The 20,443-nt window shown below is 34.8% G+C and overlaps 1 protein-coding gene across 1 annotated transcript in view; it reads left to right on the forward strand.

Moving 5' to 3' along the window:
• Positions 1–5,651: 5,651 nt before the first annotated feature.
• CSMD1 (CUB and Sushi multiple domains 1) overlaps positions 5,652–20,443 on the forward strand; it is a 1,378,384-nt gene continuing 1,363,592 nt past the window's right edge. Inside the window, exons 1-2 of the mRNA XM_078149151.1 lie at positions 5,652–5,790; positions 8,736–8,930. Of these exons, the coding sequence (XP_078005277.1) occupies positions 5,652–5,790; positions 8,736–8,930 (334 nt within the window). The remainder of the gene's footprint in view (positions 5,791–8,735; positions 8,931–20,443) is intronic.

Raw genomic sequence — 20,443 nt, forward strand, 5'->3', positions numbered from 1 at the left:
CCCAAGTTCATACAACTAATAAGAGAGCTAGAAGTAGAAGCTAGGGCTCCAAAATCCCACACAAAAGTGGGCCTTGGAATGGGCCTTAAGAAATTTATGTCCATTCTTCTGAGAAACTCTTTTATAAGTTAGATCTTTAAATGTATATTTATTGTTACAGTGGACTTTCGCATATTCAAACCTTGATTCTGCCAGTTCTCCCTGGGCTTTCTCTTTCCCCTTTGACAATTTTTGAAGATTCAGAATGTTCTGATCTTCAGGGTGAGGATGAACATATTACTTGGAGCGTTGGCCAGTGTTATGCACCTGGATATATTCAAACAGAAATATATATTCTTATGTGAAACAAATCCTCAAATCTGTACTCAAACATCACTTATATTAATAAAGAGATCCACTCACAAATCATTGTTGTTATTCAGTCATATTTTAAGTGGTATCTGAGTCTCTGTGACCCCATTTGGGTTTTTTGGCAAAGATACTGAAATGATTTGCCATTTCCTTCTCCAGCTCATTTTACAGATAAGGAAACTGAGGCAAACAGGATTAAATGACTTGCCCAAGGTCACATAGTAAATGTCTGAGGCCAGATATGAATTCAGAAAGATGAGCCTTCCTGACTCCAGGTCCATTCCCTCTATCCACTGCTTGTGCTCCACACAATCTCAGGAATACTATCTCTCTGTCTCTGTCTCTCTCTTTCTCTACCTCTGTCTCTCTATTTGTCTCTGTTTCTCTGTCTCCCTCTCTGTCTCTCTCTGTCTCTGTCTCTCTGTCTCTGTCTCTCTCTGTCTCTCTCTGTCTCTCTGTCTCTCTCTCTCTCTCTCTCTCTCTCTCTCTCTCTCACACACACACACACAAACACACACACACACACACACACACACACACAGATATATTCATATTAAGCCTCCAGTACACCCTCACTCATTTACCACAAGTCTACTCAACCATGTACATCCAATGGTGACTTTACATTTAGGCTCCCCCATGTGTCCTTCTGCCATCAATAGTGGTGCCAGGGAAAGAAACTGCTACTTTTTTAATAGGGTGTGTGTGGTATAATATCAAATGACAGCTGTGAGGCTATTTCTTCTCAGTTCTAACACTGAAATATAACAAACACATTAATTTCTTTTTAAAATTTCTCCATTTAAAGAAAATTGAGCTTGAGCTTTCCTTGCTATAGAACATTTTTACAATTTACAATTATCACTTCCTTCTTTGTAGAGGTGATAGACTCTCAATTAGGAGACTGAATGGGGAAGCAATTTCTCAAGCATTCATTAAGTAGCAGCAATATGCTAGGCATGGGGCGGGAAGCAGGAGAAGGAGATTATTGTAAATAGAAAACAATAAGCATAGGCCATTACATCTGCTCTCAAAACCTTAAAAATGTTATTTGGGAGATAGAACTTAAAATCTTGGGACACTGAAAAGTTAAGTGACTTATCCACCATCAGCACTCAAACCTATGTTTTCCTTATGCTGAAGCCATCTACAACACACTATTTCTTGTAAGACATACCAATTTTAAATAAAATCACCATTAACCAAAAGTAATGCCAGCTGCTATATTTCAAAGACACCATCATCTCATAAGGATATTGAGATCCCTAGAGTTTCCTAATTCTAACTTTTCATAAGTTGTCAGCAGTTGCTAAGAAATGTCCAACTTTTATTGTATATCTCTTTGTCTCTGTCATGCAACTTCATGTTAACAGGTTACTAGGATGTTTATATCAACTTATCACTGGTCATTGTAGTCTTTGATGTCTTTCTCTTCAGTGTTGTATAGTTTTGTTTTCTTAAAGTTTTGAGGAACATATACCAGATTTTGCCACAAAATGTTGTTTTCTTTTTGTTGTTTCCCAGATCAACTTGGTTTAAATTTATAAGATCATAAGCAATATAACAAATGCCTGATGTAGACAAGCCATGGCATCTTGTGAACTCTTGCATATTTCATGGAGCATGGTTGTCATTTTCATCAGTCTTCCCATGCAACAGTCCAACAGCTTGTTCTATGGCCTAGTTAAATCCTCTCATTTCTTGGTGCTCTCCACAGATATCAGGTTAGGAAAACAGTGACAACATTGTTTGGTGTGACAAGTCCTATTTGTAGGATAGCTTGTTTGCAAACAATTTATGTACAATTGATTCTGCATGTTTGTGACAGCTGTTAGCCTATTGCAGTCATTATCATTGGCAAATTAGTAAATAACACATTGCTGTCTATGGAAACTTTCATTTTAACTTTGAAACAGAGTTGTTTTTTTTTTTCAGGATCTGTGATACATGTGATATATATGTCATTTTTAGATTGTTATCCCCTCAGAAACCTATCACTAACATTCTTAAATGCTAATGGGGAGAAAGGTAGTCTGATAAAAGTGGGGAAGCATTAAATATTTGCAGAGTTTCCTAGGCTTTGAAGCAAATCACTGGGAAAAAGTAGCTTCATTTCTCATTGCATTCATATGATTTTAATTCAATATTTCAGTCTCTTTGGATCTCCCTGAGTTCAGAACAATTTTCAAAACCCTGAGTGGTCACATAAGTCTTCTGCCAGGATAGCACTGAGTTTTGTTATACCATAGAAAACTCTAGCCAGATTAGGGATCTTGTGAAATAGTTTATTAAACTATTCTTCTTTTCTTAAATTTCAAGCCATCTCACTGTCTTGGGGCTTATGAGAGTTGAATTGAACTCAAAATTTCCCTTTTAAAAAAGAAATAAGACTATGTAGTACAAAGGTGAGACTTTTACCTTAGAAAAGCAGGGCTCCTTCCATGTAATCCCTGAGCAGGTCAAAGGCAGACTGTACTAGACTGCAAGAATGATATAAGTAATACAAAAGATTATAGAACAATAGTATTGGAAATTACATTCCTATAGGTGATAAAATTCAACCCCTCATTTTGGGACCCATAGAGTTGAAAGGTCATTTGATTCCTAACCATACACTCACTACCCTATCTGTCCCCCAAAATAAAGTTATAAACCTCAGTATATTCTGCCAACAACTTTTATTCCTTCTAAGTTACTTTATTTTAAATGAAGAAATAAATAAGTATGACATTTTTAGTCTGCTTTTGATAAAGGAATTTGATGTTTGCTTCTAGCACTGTTATGCTATCTTCAAATTCGATTGATCTTCCCAGCGAGCATCTCTTCTCTGTGGTCACAAATGGATTTGAGCAATGTGAAGTTTTGGATTAGAAACAGGGCTCTAGAATTTCATGGGGAGAGGCGCAACTCTAAACAGTGAAACAGTTTTCCTGAGTTCTAACTTCATTAGAACAGTTACCATATTGCCAAAGGAGGAAAAGTTACACAGTAAAATTGAAGAAAAATTGAAAATAGTTTAGTAGAATTCAAGCTCATATACCACAAGTTGTTAAAATCATATTCTATGTTGTATTTGTTTAGGTGGGTATATAAAAAGGCCTCAGTGAGGACTTCAAAATTTACCCAGGTACCTGAAGGTCTTAGATTTGAATCCTGCTTTTTTATAGAGCAGTATGAAAGAGGGAAGAGAGGTAGAGGGAGAAAGTAGGAGGGAGGAGAAAGAGAGAAAAAGAGAGAGACAGAGACAGAGATACAGACAGGCAGAGACAGACAGACAGAGACAGAGACACAGAGATATTTAGGGAGGTGAAAAATATATGTATGCATATGTGTATATGTCTGTGTAAGATATGTTGCAACATTTTCAGGTACTGTCTAAATGTATAGATATACCTCATGGGTAATATAGAGAAATATCTCTGGAATCTAAATAACCTATTTTTTTCCCATGGGAGACTGTGATTTTTCACCTTGAAAGGGTTAGAGAAAACACCCTGTCTGGGTACTTGTTCTTTTCCTCACTCATCTCTAAAAGGGATATTGAGTAAGAATTATACCTAGATGCCCACCTCAAATACTGCTGGTCTAACAGTACAATAGGTTCAACAAAAATTACTTCCCTGATCACACTTGAGGGGCAAGGTAGCCCTAAGTTTCCCCTAGATAGCTTAGCTTCTAATTTGGTTAATTTTATAAAAGACCATCACAAACAATGAATAGAGAGCAAACATTTATCCAAGCAAATAACAAACAGAAATCAGAAAAAAAAAACATATATAGATTATAAAATACCAAAGAATATTCAAGAGTGAATTAACTCTTAGATGGAAGCTGAGATCTAAACACAAATAAAGAGAGAGGGCTTCTTCTTACCCAAGGAGGTCTATTTTAGAATCTCTATGGATAAAAGTTGAAAATTGAGGACATTTTGGAGCAGCTAGGTGGCTCAGTGGATACAGCACCAGCCCTGGAGTCAGGAGGATCTGAGTTCAAATGAGGCCTCAGACATTTACTAGTTGTGTGACCCTGGGCAAGTCACTTAACCCTAACTGCCTCCCAAAAAAAAAATTTTTGAGGGCATTTTGAGGAAATGATTTCTTCCATGTGTCTATGGATTCTTTGTCTCAAACTGGCTCTCTAGAAGAATGACTCTGTAAGCACAAATGTCTCTGAAGAAGCTGTCACAAGCTTCCCTTGCTCACACAAGTACTCAACATCGTGACATGTTCAACATTGTCTCCACCAAACCACAGTCACATCTCTTTCCACATAAGCAGCAGCATGCCAAATACACCAGGTTTGTTTTGGAAGCCCAGTTACATATATGTTTATCTTGATGCTTTCAAAGCATAGTGAAAAAAAAGTATTTGATTTGAAATAAGGAAAAAATGGGTTAAAATTATTGTTTCAGTAGGTACTATCTGTGTGACAAGAAGTGGGCCACTTAAACACTCTAAGCCTTGGATTCCTCATCTGTAAAGTGGGACCAATAATATTTAAATAGTCTATTTTTCATGCTGTTTTTGTTTTCATTTTAACTGTTGAGAAAAACACTTAGGAAGCTTTAAAATCCTATGTAGTATAATCTGTTATGCCTCACATTCTCATCCCCCAAATGTAGATGGAACTACAAAAATAACTAAAAAAATAAAACCCACAAAATGACCCTACTATTACATGGTGGTAATTTCATCAGAATTTTAGTAGCCTTATGTATATATTATATCATATCATATCATATTATATATTATTCACTTCAGCAAAAAGAATTACATTTTTGGTCTTATTACCAATAAAAGCTATTTTTAAACAACTGTCTGCACATAGTTCTAAAATGAATGTGCTTAAATTACCAATCAATATATAATATGCATTTGTGTGGTCTTATAGGCCATTCATATTAAAGATATGTTTTTATTATTTATATATTCAATTACATTATTAGATTTATTTCATAACTATTCTATTTAAGAGGTTTAGAAAGGCACAACAGTGGTTTTTTTTAAATATGGAACATTTAGCTACATAACACAGAAAAGATTAAAAAAGAAAGAAATGAGAATAGAACAAGAAAAAGCTAGCAGAGTATCCAGGGGTAATATGAATGATGAATAATAGTAAAATCTAACCCCAGGCAGGAGCATGCAGTCTAAATTTATGAAGAAGAATATTACAGATGCCAATGGTGCCAGTGATGGATTTTTAAATATTCTTGGACAAGATGCTATAAAACGGTGTCATTTAGGGAGTGTTGAAATAGGCCACCATTTTTCTTTTCCTGGTGTGCTATAATAAATAACATGAGGATTGTTTGTCATACAATACCTCAAACTCTGAGAGTAAAAGTTCCTATTCCTGACCCATATTCATCCTATCATATTGACCTTTGGAATTCAGAGGGAAAAAAGCAGATCCAATCACCTGCTATTCTAGACACAGGTAACAATTCAAAGAATGGGTGAGTGGAAAGAGCACTGGATTTGGATTCAAAGGAACAGGGTTTGAATCTTGGCTCTACTGTTTACCACCTATATAATTTGAATAGATTGTTTAACCTCTCTGTGTCTCTGGTTCCTCAGATGTATAATGAAAGCAATGAACAAGATTACTTCCAAAGTCCCTTCTTGCCTTAAATCTTTGATCCTATGATCTAGTCTCCATAGATTGAACTGCCTCTTCATTCATCTTTCTTTCCTTGGGTCTTACCTTAACACCAATCTAGATTCCTGATCTGCTAAAGGATAGAAAATTGAGATCAATGCTTCTTTCAGAAATCTACATGACATTCCTACAAATCAATAGATTCAAAATCCAGGTAGTGAGATGAAACAGCGTGAAAAGTGGCTCTATTTTAAACTCAAAAGCATATGGAAGTGATTATTGAGAAATCTAAATAAATTAATAAAGTTAAAAAAAGAAAAGTCGCTCTAAAAGTGTAGGTATACCTGTCCATGGGTCTAGGGGCACAAAATGTAGTCCAGGAGCCTCATGTGATCATCAGTACCATAACCATCAATCATGTACCCCGCTGACTTTTTTACTTAAGTAGCTATTGAATATCATGGTGTTCTTTGGATATTATGCAACTTCTTGTAATTTATCTATAACCAGTCCTCTAAAAGGCTAGGTTTTCTCTAACCCCTTAATCTTTTATTTATTTTTTTAAGTTGTAAGATGTAGAAAAACATGAAGTGGGAGGCAAATTCCTGTTCCTCAGTTTGATGAAAAAAATTACTGGTTATAGAGTCTGGCTTTACTACTTGCTATGTGATCCTGAAAAATTAATTTGATCATAAATTTATAGTTGAAAAATAATTTTAAATCATCTGATTTATTCCCTTCATTTTGAGATGGGGAAAGTGAGCATCAGAGAAGATAAATGACTTGTGCAAGTTTATAGGGTAGAATGTGTCAGATCTAGAATTCAGATCTAGGACCTTGAACTTCAAAACTGGCATTCTTTCTTTTCTAACGTTTAAAGTTACTTTTATCTCCCCAATTAACAAATATTTGTCTTCTCTCCCTCTTACCTTTCACTGGGGAAAAAAGGCATCCCTGCATACTCAAAATAAGTTCCCACATTTGTCATATGAAAAAAAAAAGTGCATGGTTTTTTTTTTACATTTTGAGCTATCTATCACCTCTGTTAGAAGGTGGACTGTATTCTTCATTATCAGTCCTGTGAAATCATGGTTGGTCATGTCATTGATAAGAGATCTTGTCTTTCAGTTGTTTTTCTTCACAATGTCATTATTTCATAATTTAGTCTCCTTGCTCTGCTCACTTCGCATTAGTTCGTACAAGTCTTCTCAGATATATCAGAAACCCTCCCTTTCTTCATTTCTTACAGCATAATAGTATCCCATTATATCTACATACCATACTTTGTTCAGCCATTCCCTGAACAAATGCATTCCCTTAGGTTCTAGTTCTTGCCACCACAGAAAGGGCTGCTATAAATATAATTGTACCTATGGGTCCCTTTTACTTTTCTTTGATATATTTGAGATGTAGGATCAGTAGTGATGTTACTGGGTTTAACTATAAATATACAGTTTAGAGACTTTTGGAGTACATTATACCATGCTGCCCTTGCTGAATCTTAATTTCCTCATCTTTCAAGTAAGAATACTCATAGATTGAATATGAGTAGAGTTTTGTAGAATTTAAAAGTGATGTAGCAGTGGGAGTTATTATCACTAATTCTGACATGTATTTCTTTTGGTATTTATTGGTTTTATAACTCACCTTCAATTTAGTGTGTTAGAGTGTTTTCTGGGACAAAGGGAAGTTAAATTAGCCACCCACATTCATTTAGCTGTAATGTACTGGAAGTGAACCTTGATACTGAGTCTTCATTCTCTCTTCAATGTGCCACTTAGCCTTCCAGTTGTTACGATTATGCTATATTACTACAACTACTAGAGAGTCATTCTGGGTATTTTGGAGGGACACGGGCAGTGCTAGTGATTATATTTTTATAATTGTACGTGGAAACTTGATTTCTTTCTCATATGTACTTACTAAAAATGTATGCCATCATAAAGTGCTTATTGGGAAAGTTGTTTCTTTGGAAATAATAACAATCTTTAATTATTAGGATAATTCGTAAAGAATTTTAACTTACTGCCTATGTGCTCTGTTTGCACAGGGCACAAAGAAATAGTAGTTGCTAAACAATTTGGACTTCTCTCAATTAATGTAGGAGTGTATCAACTAAGTTGAAAATCTGTGTAACAATGGAATGCCTTCCCAATGCTCAAGTTTGACATTTGCTAAATTGTTCAAAGTATGACATTATATGTTTCCTGGAGCACTTCAGAGGGACAAATATTGGCTATCACTCTCAAAAACAGTAAGTTCTAATTAGTGCTAGCTCATACCATAACTACATTGTTAACATTAAAATGTGGTCAACAGGATAATTTAGATTTTTAGAGAGTTTGTGAGAGATCTGGGTTTACAAAGGGATTGAGTGTCATTTTCTTAGTTTACAGTAGGGAGAGAGAAAACAAAGGTGAGAAAATAGGATAGTTTAGATAGCTTAGGGTATGGGTCCTCAATCTGAGATCTGCAAATTTGAATGAGGAAAAATACATCTTTATTTTCACAAAAGTGGAACTGAAAATTAACATTTCATTCAATTGTGTTTCATTCAATTGAATTCATTCAATAGGCAATACTATATAGGACACCATAGGCTGCAAGTTGATTGCTAAAAGTATCCATGACACAAAAAGTCTAAGAATCCCTTACTTAGAGGCTTCCATGAAAGCTTCTTATGTTCATGGTAGTTGTGTAAAATAATTATGTCAAGAATTTAAATGTCAGAAAAAAATGCCTAAAACTATTTTGTTTTATTTTTTCTTTCTTTCTTCCAACAGTGCTACCTAGCCACACATGTGGAAATCCTGGGGAAATACTTAAGGGAGTCCTCCATGGAGCCAGATTCAACATAGGAGATAAAATTCGATACAGCTGCCTTTCTGGATATGTTTTAGAAGGTCATGCTATGCTTACCTGCATAGTTAGTCCTGGCAATGGTGCATTATGGGATTTCCCAGCTCCATTTTGCAGAGGTACAGAATGCATGCTAACTTAGAAGGGAAAAATATTGTGTTGCTAATCAGTCAATGCAAAAGAATGCAGATATTGAAACCACTCTCATTTAACAGAACATGGCATATCAAATAGGATAAATTCCCTAAAGCGTTAAGTTGGTCTGATGTTAAGATAATTAAAATTGGAAGTAAAATTGTGTAGAATAAATTCAAGTCTAAATTAGACCATTTATAGAATTAGAGATAAAAAAGATTCTCTAAGTCATGCCTATCTCAAGACACTAAAAGAACTGGCTGATATTATTTTTGAGTCTCTATCACTGTTCTTGGAAATATTGTGGAGGTCAGATGATATTCTTAGGATTGGCATATAATAGGCACAACATATCACATTTGTTTCTTTCCCTGTTATAGATTGCTTAATTTGCCCTAGACACTCACATCACTTGCACAATTGTGAAACACACACTCAACGAGACTTCATATTTCATTATTAAAATATGACTGAAATAAATGGGAAAGATGCAACTACGTGCTCATTGATTTATTTCAAGGAGAAAAAATTTAAGCATCAAGAATCTAGTTCTTATAAATAGGACAGTCATAGCTGAATGTGAGATTCCATACTGAACTTAAGCAATGAGGGATTAGATATGCTACAGTAAGTACTCTGATATGGTTATGAACCCATTAGCTCACTATGTGTACTCTCCCTACCAGTACAGATTAGAAAGCATTCACAGCTTCTAGTATGGTGTAATCTTTGTCTATATCCTTGTATAAATACTTCGTAAGGTTTCTATCCAATATTCTTAATACTTTCCAGTAGTTTCTGTTGGTTTTTTGTTTTTGTTGTTATCTCACTGATACCTCAGTGGTATATTTGGGTCATAATAAATCCCTCTTTTATATGTAATAATAATAATAATAGCTAGTATTTGTGTTGTTTAAGGTTTATAAAGCAACTTTACTAATATTATTTCTTTTTATCCTCATGATAATTATAGGAGGTAGATGTTGTTGTTATCCCCATTTTATAGATGAAGAAAATGGTGCCGAAAGAGATAACTTGACTTGCCCAGGGTCACACAACTAATGTCTGAGTCTGCACTTGAACTTAGGTTCTTCTTGACTTCAGGTCTGACACTCTATCCATTGGGCCACCTGGCTACCTCTATTCACATATGCCCATGAGGATGTCTTTTATAATATTTCTCATATTTGAGTCATTGTAGGTTATATACCGTAGCCTAAAAATACTAACCATATGAGTTGACACAGCCTTTTGAGTTACCTCCAGTTTTTATGTACTGAAGAGTACAATTATAGTGCTTTACAAATCACAGCTATGCATTGTCAATGAAAGACTAGTCATGATTTTAAAGAGAGAGAGAGGAAGAGAATTGTGTTAGTAGGAGCTTTGGAATCAATGAAAGCGCTGTTCAGTTTCCCTAAAGTAATCAAGAATGCTGTCTTCCTCATACGCCTTTCTGTGCCCACCTCATTGTGCTTCTCAAAAGCCTGTCCATGAAAAGAAGGAAAATAATCTAAAGAAAATAACAACAAAAAGCAAACAAACAAAAAGCTCAATCATAGCTAGCAGCAATATAACAATGTAAGGTATCATTTCTTATCATTTCTTGCAACCCTGTGAGGTCGACACTGTCAACCAGTTAGTCAATAAACATTTTCTTGTGTTTATACTACATGCCAAGTACTCTAAATACAATATCAAAAATGAAACATAATGTAAACTTCAAGTATCATGGCTTTTTCTTTATTTTTGATGTTTTATCATTTCTGTTGTTGGGGGAGACATGAACACTTAATTTTTTTTACAAAAAACAAGTTGGAGTTGGGAATTGAGGAGTGGATTGCAAGCATTAACAGCTAGTGTAGTGGAATCATAATAGACTTTGGGTAAGAGACAATATTATTTTAATTTTACGAAGAAGGAAACTGATGCCCAACTAGTGAAAGTGTCCCAAGTCTATTAAGTGGCACAATTGGAATTCAAGTCCATGTGTTCTTGCTTAGACTCACGGGATTTTGTTCATATTTCAGTCACTTGTGGGTATGTATGCATGTGTGTGTGTGTGCATATGTTCTTTTCTCCTCCTTCTCCCATTCATCCTTCTCTTCTTCTTCCTCACTCCCATCCTTTCCAATTCACTCCCACTCTTCGGCTAAGGCACCTCTTCTCAGGTCTAGATTGTTATACCATTCATGACTCTCAGATGAGAATCCAATAAATTTCATGAATTACCCTGTTCACCCTCAAATGTTTGAATTCCACCATAGCTGACTATTATCAATAGTTACCTATACAGCCTTTAGTCCTTGTGCCTTCCTGAAATATGTTCTGTTTGCATTCTCTCTGCTAGTTCCCTTTTGTCAATGGAATGCCCTTTTTCAGATTGAACTTCAGGGTCCAACTACTAAGAAGAAAAAAAGGAAACTTGGTCTGAGCTCTTCCAACCTCAGATATATATTACTGATTCAATACAACTATTATCCAATAAGGTCTACATTCAAAATGAAGTAATTGAATATGTCCTCTGTGATCACAGGAGTTAACCCATATGGTGACTAGAAATACGGTAGCATCCACCTGTAACCTAACTATAGGGTTATGGACCAGAGGTGTAGCATTCACCTACAAGGATACAGGATGAGTTTTCCTTACCAGCACAACTGGGTCTCAGCCCTGTTCTGATTCTGGGAAATGAAGCTTGCAAATATCACTGCAATACCAAAATCTCTTCTTTTAATAAGTACTGACCAATCCAGAGTGGCTCCTAGAGTTTGAGGACTGTTATCTTATATTGAGGTAGAACCAAGAAAGACCTTTTAAAAAGGTATAAATCAATGATAAGCAAAACCAGGTACTTTTAATACTTCAGCCATGAATAGGATAGAGTAGGATAAACAAAGGGGTTAGCACAATTAATTTGGTGTCAGTTTTCATAGCTTCATCATCCATTCTAGTTGCTGGTGTTTTCATAAGTTTTCTCTTCCCTCTAGAGAAAGAAGCCCAATCAGATCAACCTGAACAAATTTCTCTAACAGCAATGATAATAGTTCAAATTTATATAACACTTCAGGGTTTACAGAGTGTTAGCATTACAACAATTCTGTAAGCAAAGTAGTATGTTTTCTGCATTTTACAAATGAAATAATTGAGGCTTGGAGAAATTAAATAACTAGGCCCCTGTTCTCCTAATTCCAAATTCAGTGTTCTTTACATTTCACTTTGCCATCTTTTAATAGCCTCTGCAACATACATTGGCCCATGAACTACAATTATTTTCATGCTGACCCCCTTTTTAAGGTTCTCATGAGCACTGACTACAAGTCAAGCTTAGCCAGTGTCCAAGGAAACAACGTTTTGGTAATGCTTGGGCACAGAATGAAAACAACTCTGCTAACTCATTTATTTCCTCTCTGAGGAAAACCTGTGGTAGATCCTTCCAACTAGCAGCAACTTCTAGGTATTCCTGTTTCATTTATAAAACATATACCAGATCTGTATGGTTCTGGCTTACTACCTTTAGCCAGGTAGCAACTCTCTGGCCATTGTAAAAAGATCTGACATTTAATTTATTAGTGGTCAGAAAACTTTGTATAGATAGTCAAATGATTGTAGGAATCATTTAACCTTTCAAACCCTTTTCAGACATTCTGCCCACATTAATTTGAAAGCTGATGATAGGGAAACCATTTATAAATCATAATGATAATAATAATTTGCTTCATGGCTTGTCATGACCCAAAGTTACCCCTCTAGTAAACAACCTAATGCTTAAAAGCTTCTCCTTCGTTGGGTGTACTGGTGCTCAAACAGCTGGTACCTTCAGGTGGTATGAGATAACCAAACAAATTAAAGAGGCATTGTGCCTGATTCCTAAATGGTAATTGCTTGAAGTTTGTTCCTTATAGTAGAACCAGCCAGTGATGCTTGTTCTGCCCTGTCACAATGATGTTTCATGAATTCTGAATTTTACCTTTCATTCCTGATGACAGCATATAACCCAAATACAGACTCCTAAAATTACAAGTCATGTGTTCAATTAAAGGATATTCACTTCATTAAACTGTCATTACCATAAGCTTAAATATTCTGTATACACAATAAAGTTGGAGTTGCTTAAAACTCAAAGATTTTCCATTCAGTTAAATATCTAAGTTGGAGCACTTTTCTCTTCATTGGTGGGAATGGTTTCTTATTTTCACTTGCAAGATTTTTTTTTCTCTTTCTACTCATTTTTCTTATACTTCATTAACTTTCTTTATTTTCCTTTACTGTTAGATCTTAATTTGATTCATTTTCATGTTTTTCTTCCAATCCCAACTTCCATAGCCTAATGACAAATTCAAATTTCATGGTTATGTATTGTATGTCTGTATGTGTGTATGCTTGCATGTATGTGTTATACACATATGTTATATACTGTATAGTAGTAGTAGTAGTAGTAGTAGTAGTAGTAGTAGTAGTAGTAGTAGTAGTAGTATTTAATGTTCTTCTTGTTGTTGTTGAGTCATTTCAGCCTTGGCCAACTCTTCATGACCCCATTTAGGGGTCATAACAAAGATATACAGCTTGTAAGGCCTGATTTAAACTCAGGAAAATGAATCTTCCTGACTAAAGGCCTGACCCTCTCTCCACTGTGCCACCCCAGTGTGTGCATGTGTGTGTGTGTGTGTGTGTGTATAAACATACATTCACACATACACTCATATGTATGTGTGTAAATATAGGTATATGACCACATGGTGACATTGTGTATCACACATGCACACACATATATGTATATGCATATATACATATACATATCCATGTATATACATATATAACATGTGCATGTATATGTACATGTATATGTATACATGTACATAGTGCTTTTGTATATGTGTGCGAATATGTGTGTGTGTATCCCCACATGGGGCAGCTAGGTGGTGCAATGGATAGAATACCAGCCCTGGAGTCAGGAAGATGCACCCTCTTGAGATCAAATCTGGCCACAGAAATTTACTAGCTTTGTGACCCTGAGCAAGTCATTTAACCCTGTTTACCTAAGTTTTCTCATCTGTAAAGTGAGCTGGAAAAGTGAATAGCAAACTACTCCAGTATCCTTGCCAAGAAAACCGCATATGGGGCCACAAAGAATCAGACAGAGTTGAACAATTACAACAACATACATACATACATATATACATATATATATATATATATGTATATATGTACACACATATATATGTATATATATGTGTGTGTGTATACATACATATATACAGATACTACATCTCATATATATATATATATATATATATACATACACACATATACTTACTAAATCTATTGCATATGAGATATTCGGGTGTATAAGGGACCTCAGATGTCATTTAGGTAAACAATATTATCATATAAATGAAGAAACAGAGAGAAACAGAGGCCTAGAAAAAGGTGAGTGACTTGCCACCAAACAAACCCAAGCTCTCTTACTCTAAATACATTCTTCCTTCTGTGGTACCATTTCACCTCCCTTAAATTCCTTTTGAACCTTGCATGAGAGGATGGTAGCAAAGGAAAGGAAGAAGAATAAAGCAATATGAAGGTTGAAAGGGGAAATGTGGGGATACACACACACACACACACACATATACAAAAGTACTATGTACATGTATACATATACATATGCACGTTATATATGTATATGTATGTATGCATATGCATGTATATGTGTGCATGTATGATACACACAATGTCATTATGTGGTCATGTGTCTATATTTACGCACATAAATAAAACAAACATGTATCTAAAATGTAATTATTTTTCCTACCTGACACAGATGAACAACAGAAATTTCAAAGTGTTGTACATTTAGTAAAAACCAGTCCTAGGCAAAATCATGAAATGGAGAAATTTAATATTTACCACCTTTACATCTTACCTTTCAGCAACCTTTTTCTTCTTCATCCCAGGAAGAGATTCCATCTTTTTGTCATAGACTATAGGATAATAATTGAAAATCTGGAAAAAATGTTTGGGGTCAGCTGGTCAAATCCCTTCATTTTATAGATGGGCAAATTGAGATTTGAAAAGTTAAATGACTTTTAAAAGGCCACAACAGTAATTGAAGTGTTGGTATTCAAACTCAGATCTTGTTGCCTCCAATCATTCTTGTGAATCTGACTAGCTATTCACTAATCCCTTATAAGATTTTAATGGATGATAGAAATTGAAACCATTCCAGGAGGAAAGGATCTTTGCATCTTACCTAAGGACTCTTTAAGAGTCTGTCAAGTCCCAGAGGAATTAATTTTCAATGACTGAAGCAATAATTGGGTAGGTATTTAAGGATAAAAGATTTTCCAAATTTATACTCAAACTATTTCCAATGAGCAGATGCTTACTTCTAAATTTAACTTATTTATTTACAAACATGTTAGCTTGACTTCAAATTTCAAGTAGTAAGCTAAGCCCACAGACTACTGAAGCATTGTGGTAGTAGCTGTTTGCAGATTTTAAAATGTAAGAAACTACTGTTACAAAATGATAAGTCAGAATATAAGTAAATTGAAAAGAATAACAAGGCCTGTATGAGTACTTTTCGCTGACTTTATAATATGAGCCTAAGAGAGCTTCATTACCCTCTGAAGAATCCCAGTCCATCAATATTCTTGTGAACTGGTTAGATAAATGTGGTATAAATATTAGTATAGTTAAATGGATTTGTAACTAGTTGAACATACCCCAAAGGTTCTGATTAATGGATTAGTGTCAATGTAAAGTGAGGTAGTTAATGGTTTGATATAAGTTTCTTTTCTCAGACATATTTTCTTCAATATTTTTATCAATGACTTTTAGGAATATATAGTGCACTTTACTGAAATGCTGATGACGAGAAAGTGAGGTGAATAGCTAATTAATTGACTACAAGGAATAAAGAATTTCAGTAGACTGAGCTAAAAAAAAGCAATTTTATTTATTTATTTATTTGTTTGTTTGTTTGTTTATTTATTTATTTTAGATTTGGAGTGCTAGGTAATGATCAAGAAGGATAGAAAATTATTTTCCTTTTGGGGGAGCCACAAGTCTTGTGCCCATGGAAAGAAACAAAGTGAATAAACTCTGGGCTCAGATTTTCGAAAATAAATGACCAAGAGAAGAAGATAGGGAATTGTAGTGTGATTTACTATTTCAGTTGTAGTAACACAGATAAATCATTCTAATATGTATGTGGATAAGGTGAGTCATGGAGCATACCTTTATCTGGACTGGGAAATGGAAGGTTAAAAAAAGGTTATGGTTGTAGAAGATGATGTTAAAGAGGAGACTGGGCTGGACTAGGAAGAGGTAACAGGAGTATCTGATTCATATAGTTGGATTGGTAAAGGAATCACCTGAAGCAAAATAACTACAACAATGAAGTACTGATTATAAAAAGGGCTATGATATGACCAAATGATTTGGGTCTGGGAAAGAAAAGACTGAAAGTGAAGTTACGTTGTTGCACACACACATAAACACACAGAGAACTATAACTACATAGAGCTAATTTCTTTTTTTGAACAAGGAAGTTAAATGGAAATGAATATTAATATTAAATTCTTTTTAACAGATTTAAGAATCATAATATTAATTATGATGGGATGAATTTGACTACAAAATGAAAAAGTGAAATAGCATGAATTGGAGTTTTAAAAACTCAATTATTGACTATATGCAACAAATACATATAAAATATAAAGATTAATTAAAACTATCTAAATGAAAATTTGAAGTAGAATTTATTCTGATCCAGCAGAACAAAAAATGACAATAATTATTTGAAAAAAGCAATAGTAAAACCAAATATTGTCAAGCAAGTCATGTGAGAAAAGAATTTAAAACACTTAAAAAAATGAAAAAAATCATTGTTCACAATAAGTATCAAAAGTCATATATTTCTAATACTGAAAGAAAAAGCTAAACTGCAAAAAGTAAAAGATAATAAATTATAAGTTGTTGATAGGTATAGGCCATTTTCTATTAACTAGATAGATAGATAATTCCAAATATTCTACTTTGTACTGAGGAAAATATAGCAGAAAGATGACTATTAAAGGATTTATGGACTTGAACAGAATGTTAGAAAAAATACTCTAACAGCTCATGAATGAGAATATTAAAATATATATTTATACTTTTTTACCATTGAATGTCTTCTTTATGTGAATTAATCATATGCTAGAACAAAGGAATTTGTGAATAAATTCACAATGAAGGTAATGTTAAATGTATTCATTAGACACGAGAACAATAAAAATTTGCTTGTTAATTGATTTAAACAAAATGCAAAGGCTTAAATAGACCAAAATATTATATTAAATAGTGAATTTTCAAATAACAAAATATAAACACTAAAGAATTATATTAAATGATATAAGAACATATCTCTATACCAAAATTTATAAGTTATATTTAAATTAGTTCTTTGAAGAAACAGTGTATTATTGAAAGATAAAATTAATCTACATTAAAAAAGCTAAAAATCAGTGAATAAGCAATGCTAAAAGAGGTATCAAAAAAGTTAACAGTGAAAGTCAAAAATAATACAAAATAGTAAAAAAAAAAAGATTGCTGAGATGATAAAAAGAGCTAATTTTGAAGACCAACACAATCAGTAAAACCTTGGCTAATAAACTCATAAAAAGAAAAGGATAGTTCCCAAGATCAAACCTTATAGAAGACAATTCACAAAGACTAGATAGGAAATAAATAAAAATATTTAGAAATATCATGACTAATTTTATGGAAATAGAACTGAAGTAAAAATGATAAATTATTTTTAAAAATATGGAATACTCATTTTAACAATACAGAAAATGATAAACTTCACCTGATTTCAGAAAGACAAATCTAGTAAATCATAAATAAACTTACAAAGGAAAAAAAAATCCTGATCAGATGGATTTACAAGTGAATTAAATACAATATTTATTGTCTTCTTCATCATCATCATCATCTAAACTTTTCAAATAGAAAATGTACTCTGCAATATTCACTTTAAGAAGCAAATATGGGAAACAAACCAGGAACAGATTAGCATAGAAAGAAACTAGAAACATATATAACTAGTGAATAGACATTTAAAAAAATCAATAAAATGTTAGCAAGTAGAATACAAGGATGTATTAAAACTTATTCACAAAGTCCAGGTTTTATTTATAAAAGAATGAAAGAGAATTTTACATCATGAAATCTTTTTTTTTCAGTCAAAGACAAGGTTTATTAGAACATCTGTCATATTAGCCAGATTCTTAAGGAGTCTGGGAGGCAGTGGCTAGATTTTAAGAATCTAAACAATGGTTAGATTATGAAAATCTAAGTATCTTAATGGAGACAAGATGGACCTTATATACAGAAAGACTATGGGAGGGATCTAGGAATGGCCAAGTAGTCTATAAGGTAATAGAACTCCAGAGGTAACCAAGAGAGAATGGAGCCTAGATAGGATTAAGGGTGGCAAGTGGGCCAGGGGACATAGGAAGGTCTAGACTAGGTTAAGGGTAATGGAATTGGGAGATTGGGTAGAGCCACAGTGAAAGGCCAGTTGATTGGATTATAGCCTCAGGAGAACACCAGAGATTTGGCCATATGGGAAAGTACAGGGGTTTTCATTTTTGAGGTCTAGATCCCATGCTTATCATTCACCCCTCAAACAAATGGGACCCAAATTATTTTGGTTTAAGGGGTGAAGGTCTAGGCTTCTGAAACTGCTTTCTGCTAGCAAGGGGCATAGGGCTGTCCCTACCTCGAGGGGGTCCCAAAAAAGAAGGTTAACTGGAGCCAAGCACAGACTACATCCAGGGAATGATGGGGGGACATTGGCTGGTACCCGCTGTCTGCTATCAATTGTAGGTAAATGGCCTGTAGTCTGGAAGACACAAGGACAGAAAAGACTGCAGGGCCCATATATGAAAGGATAAAACATCCTTAGCTCTGGATTCAGATGATTCCGTTTTCCAACCATGCAGTATCAAATCCACCACACAGCCAGACTCAGGAATAGCCAAGTGGTTAACATTCCTTTTCAAAGGAACTAATGGGGAAACTGAGACAGGAGGATCCCATCTTAGACTTAGGCTAAAATTGTCCTCTCAGCTTTTTCCCAATGCTGACTTCCCACCAGTATCACATTCTCTATGAGTAGCTTGTGGCCTTTCTCAGATGGTGGATTATTGATTATCAAAAGATTATTATGATCCATCAGACAACTCAAATAAAATACTATGAACTTTTACCTCAAAAAGCAAATTTCATTAATCACAGCTTAAGAAAAACTTTTCCAGGATTTGCATTTCAAATTTAAATTTGTCCTGTTGTAAAAAGCCAATCATTAGAGATTTCTATATACTTGCAAATTTCTCAGCAAGCCATAACCCAAACAACATTTTGGGCTAGTTTACACATTAAAACAATAACCAACAACAGTCAAATTATTTTAGTCGTAACCAAGTTATGAAAAGTTGCTTGACATAACTGATGCAAAAATTTCACCAATTTGAAACTCGAAAGAAACCCATTACCAATCAAATGACTTCAGTTTTGTTAAATGCATTTCCAAATTACTTTACATAGAGAATAAACATCTCATCATTAACAGTTAAAACTACAAATTTAAAAGAGTGTCATTGCCCAAGTTCAGAAGCTAGCTTCTTTACCTTGAGCAGGATGTGCTGAACCTCGGTGATGCTCCCAGGCAAAGGTTGCCTTAAGGCCCAAGGCCATTGCTACTGTCCCTCCTCTGTCCTTCCTTTCCCAGGTAGAGGAGGGTAAAATCAAAGGTGAGGGGTAAAGGGTGAAACTCTCTTCTCCTATGAGAGGGGTTAACAGATATCCTCTTGACTTAAGCAAAGGGAGTGGGAGAAAAGAGTGACCAGGGTTGTAAAGAGGAGTTCCAAACTCCTTAATGATCCATCACAAAACCTCCAGAAAATGCCAAGATATTTTTAGCTGTTCTAACTGTCCCCTGTAACCTCCATGAAGGAGAATTCAGGGATGTAGAGGGAAGGGGGTAAGTCTCAGGGAATGAAAAAGGAATTGTGGTTTTCCCAAATTCTCTAGTGCCAAGAGAACTGACAGAGTTGGGCATACACTTCCTGATAGGGCCTCCATCCTTCTCCTCTGTCCTACGGAGGGTGTACCCAAGTCCATGGCCTCAAACCAACCCAGTGGACTGAGAGCCTGAGTGTCAGGCTGAGTGTGAGACAGCCTCTTACCTGTCTGCCCAAAAAGTACCTCCAAACCTTGGCGCTTGGAGAGTGACCCCCATTGCAGAGCAAGAAAGATGGGGAGAGGCTTACATACCTTCCAGTCTTGGCTGGAGAAGAACTTGGGATTAGGCAGTTTCCCAATATGGGACACCAAACTGATGACGTTTAGAGGTTCAGGGTTGCTGGGACCCCAAAATCAGAACATATGGGTCTTGTCCAAAAGAATTCAACCCAGGCCTTCTTTCAGCCAAAGATAAGGTTTATTAGAA

Source organism: Phascolarctos cinereus, unplaced genomic scaffold (genome assembly GCF_003287225.1).
Source record: "Phascolarctos cinereus isolate Bilbo 61053 unplaced genomic scaffold, phaCin_HiC Scaffold_2;HRSCAF=192, whole genome shotgun sequence".
Classification (NCBI taxonomy): Eukaryota; Metazoa; Chordata; class Mammalia; order Diprotodontia; family Phascolarctidae; genus Phascolarctos; species Phascolarctos cinereus.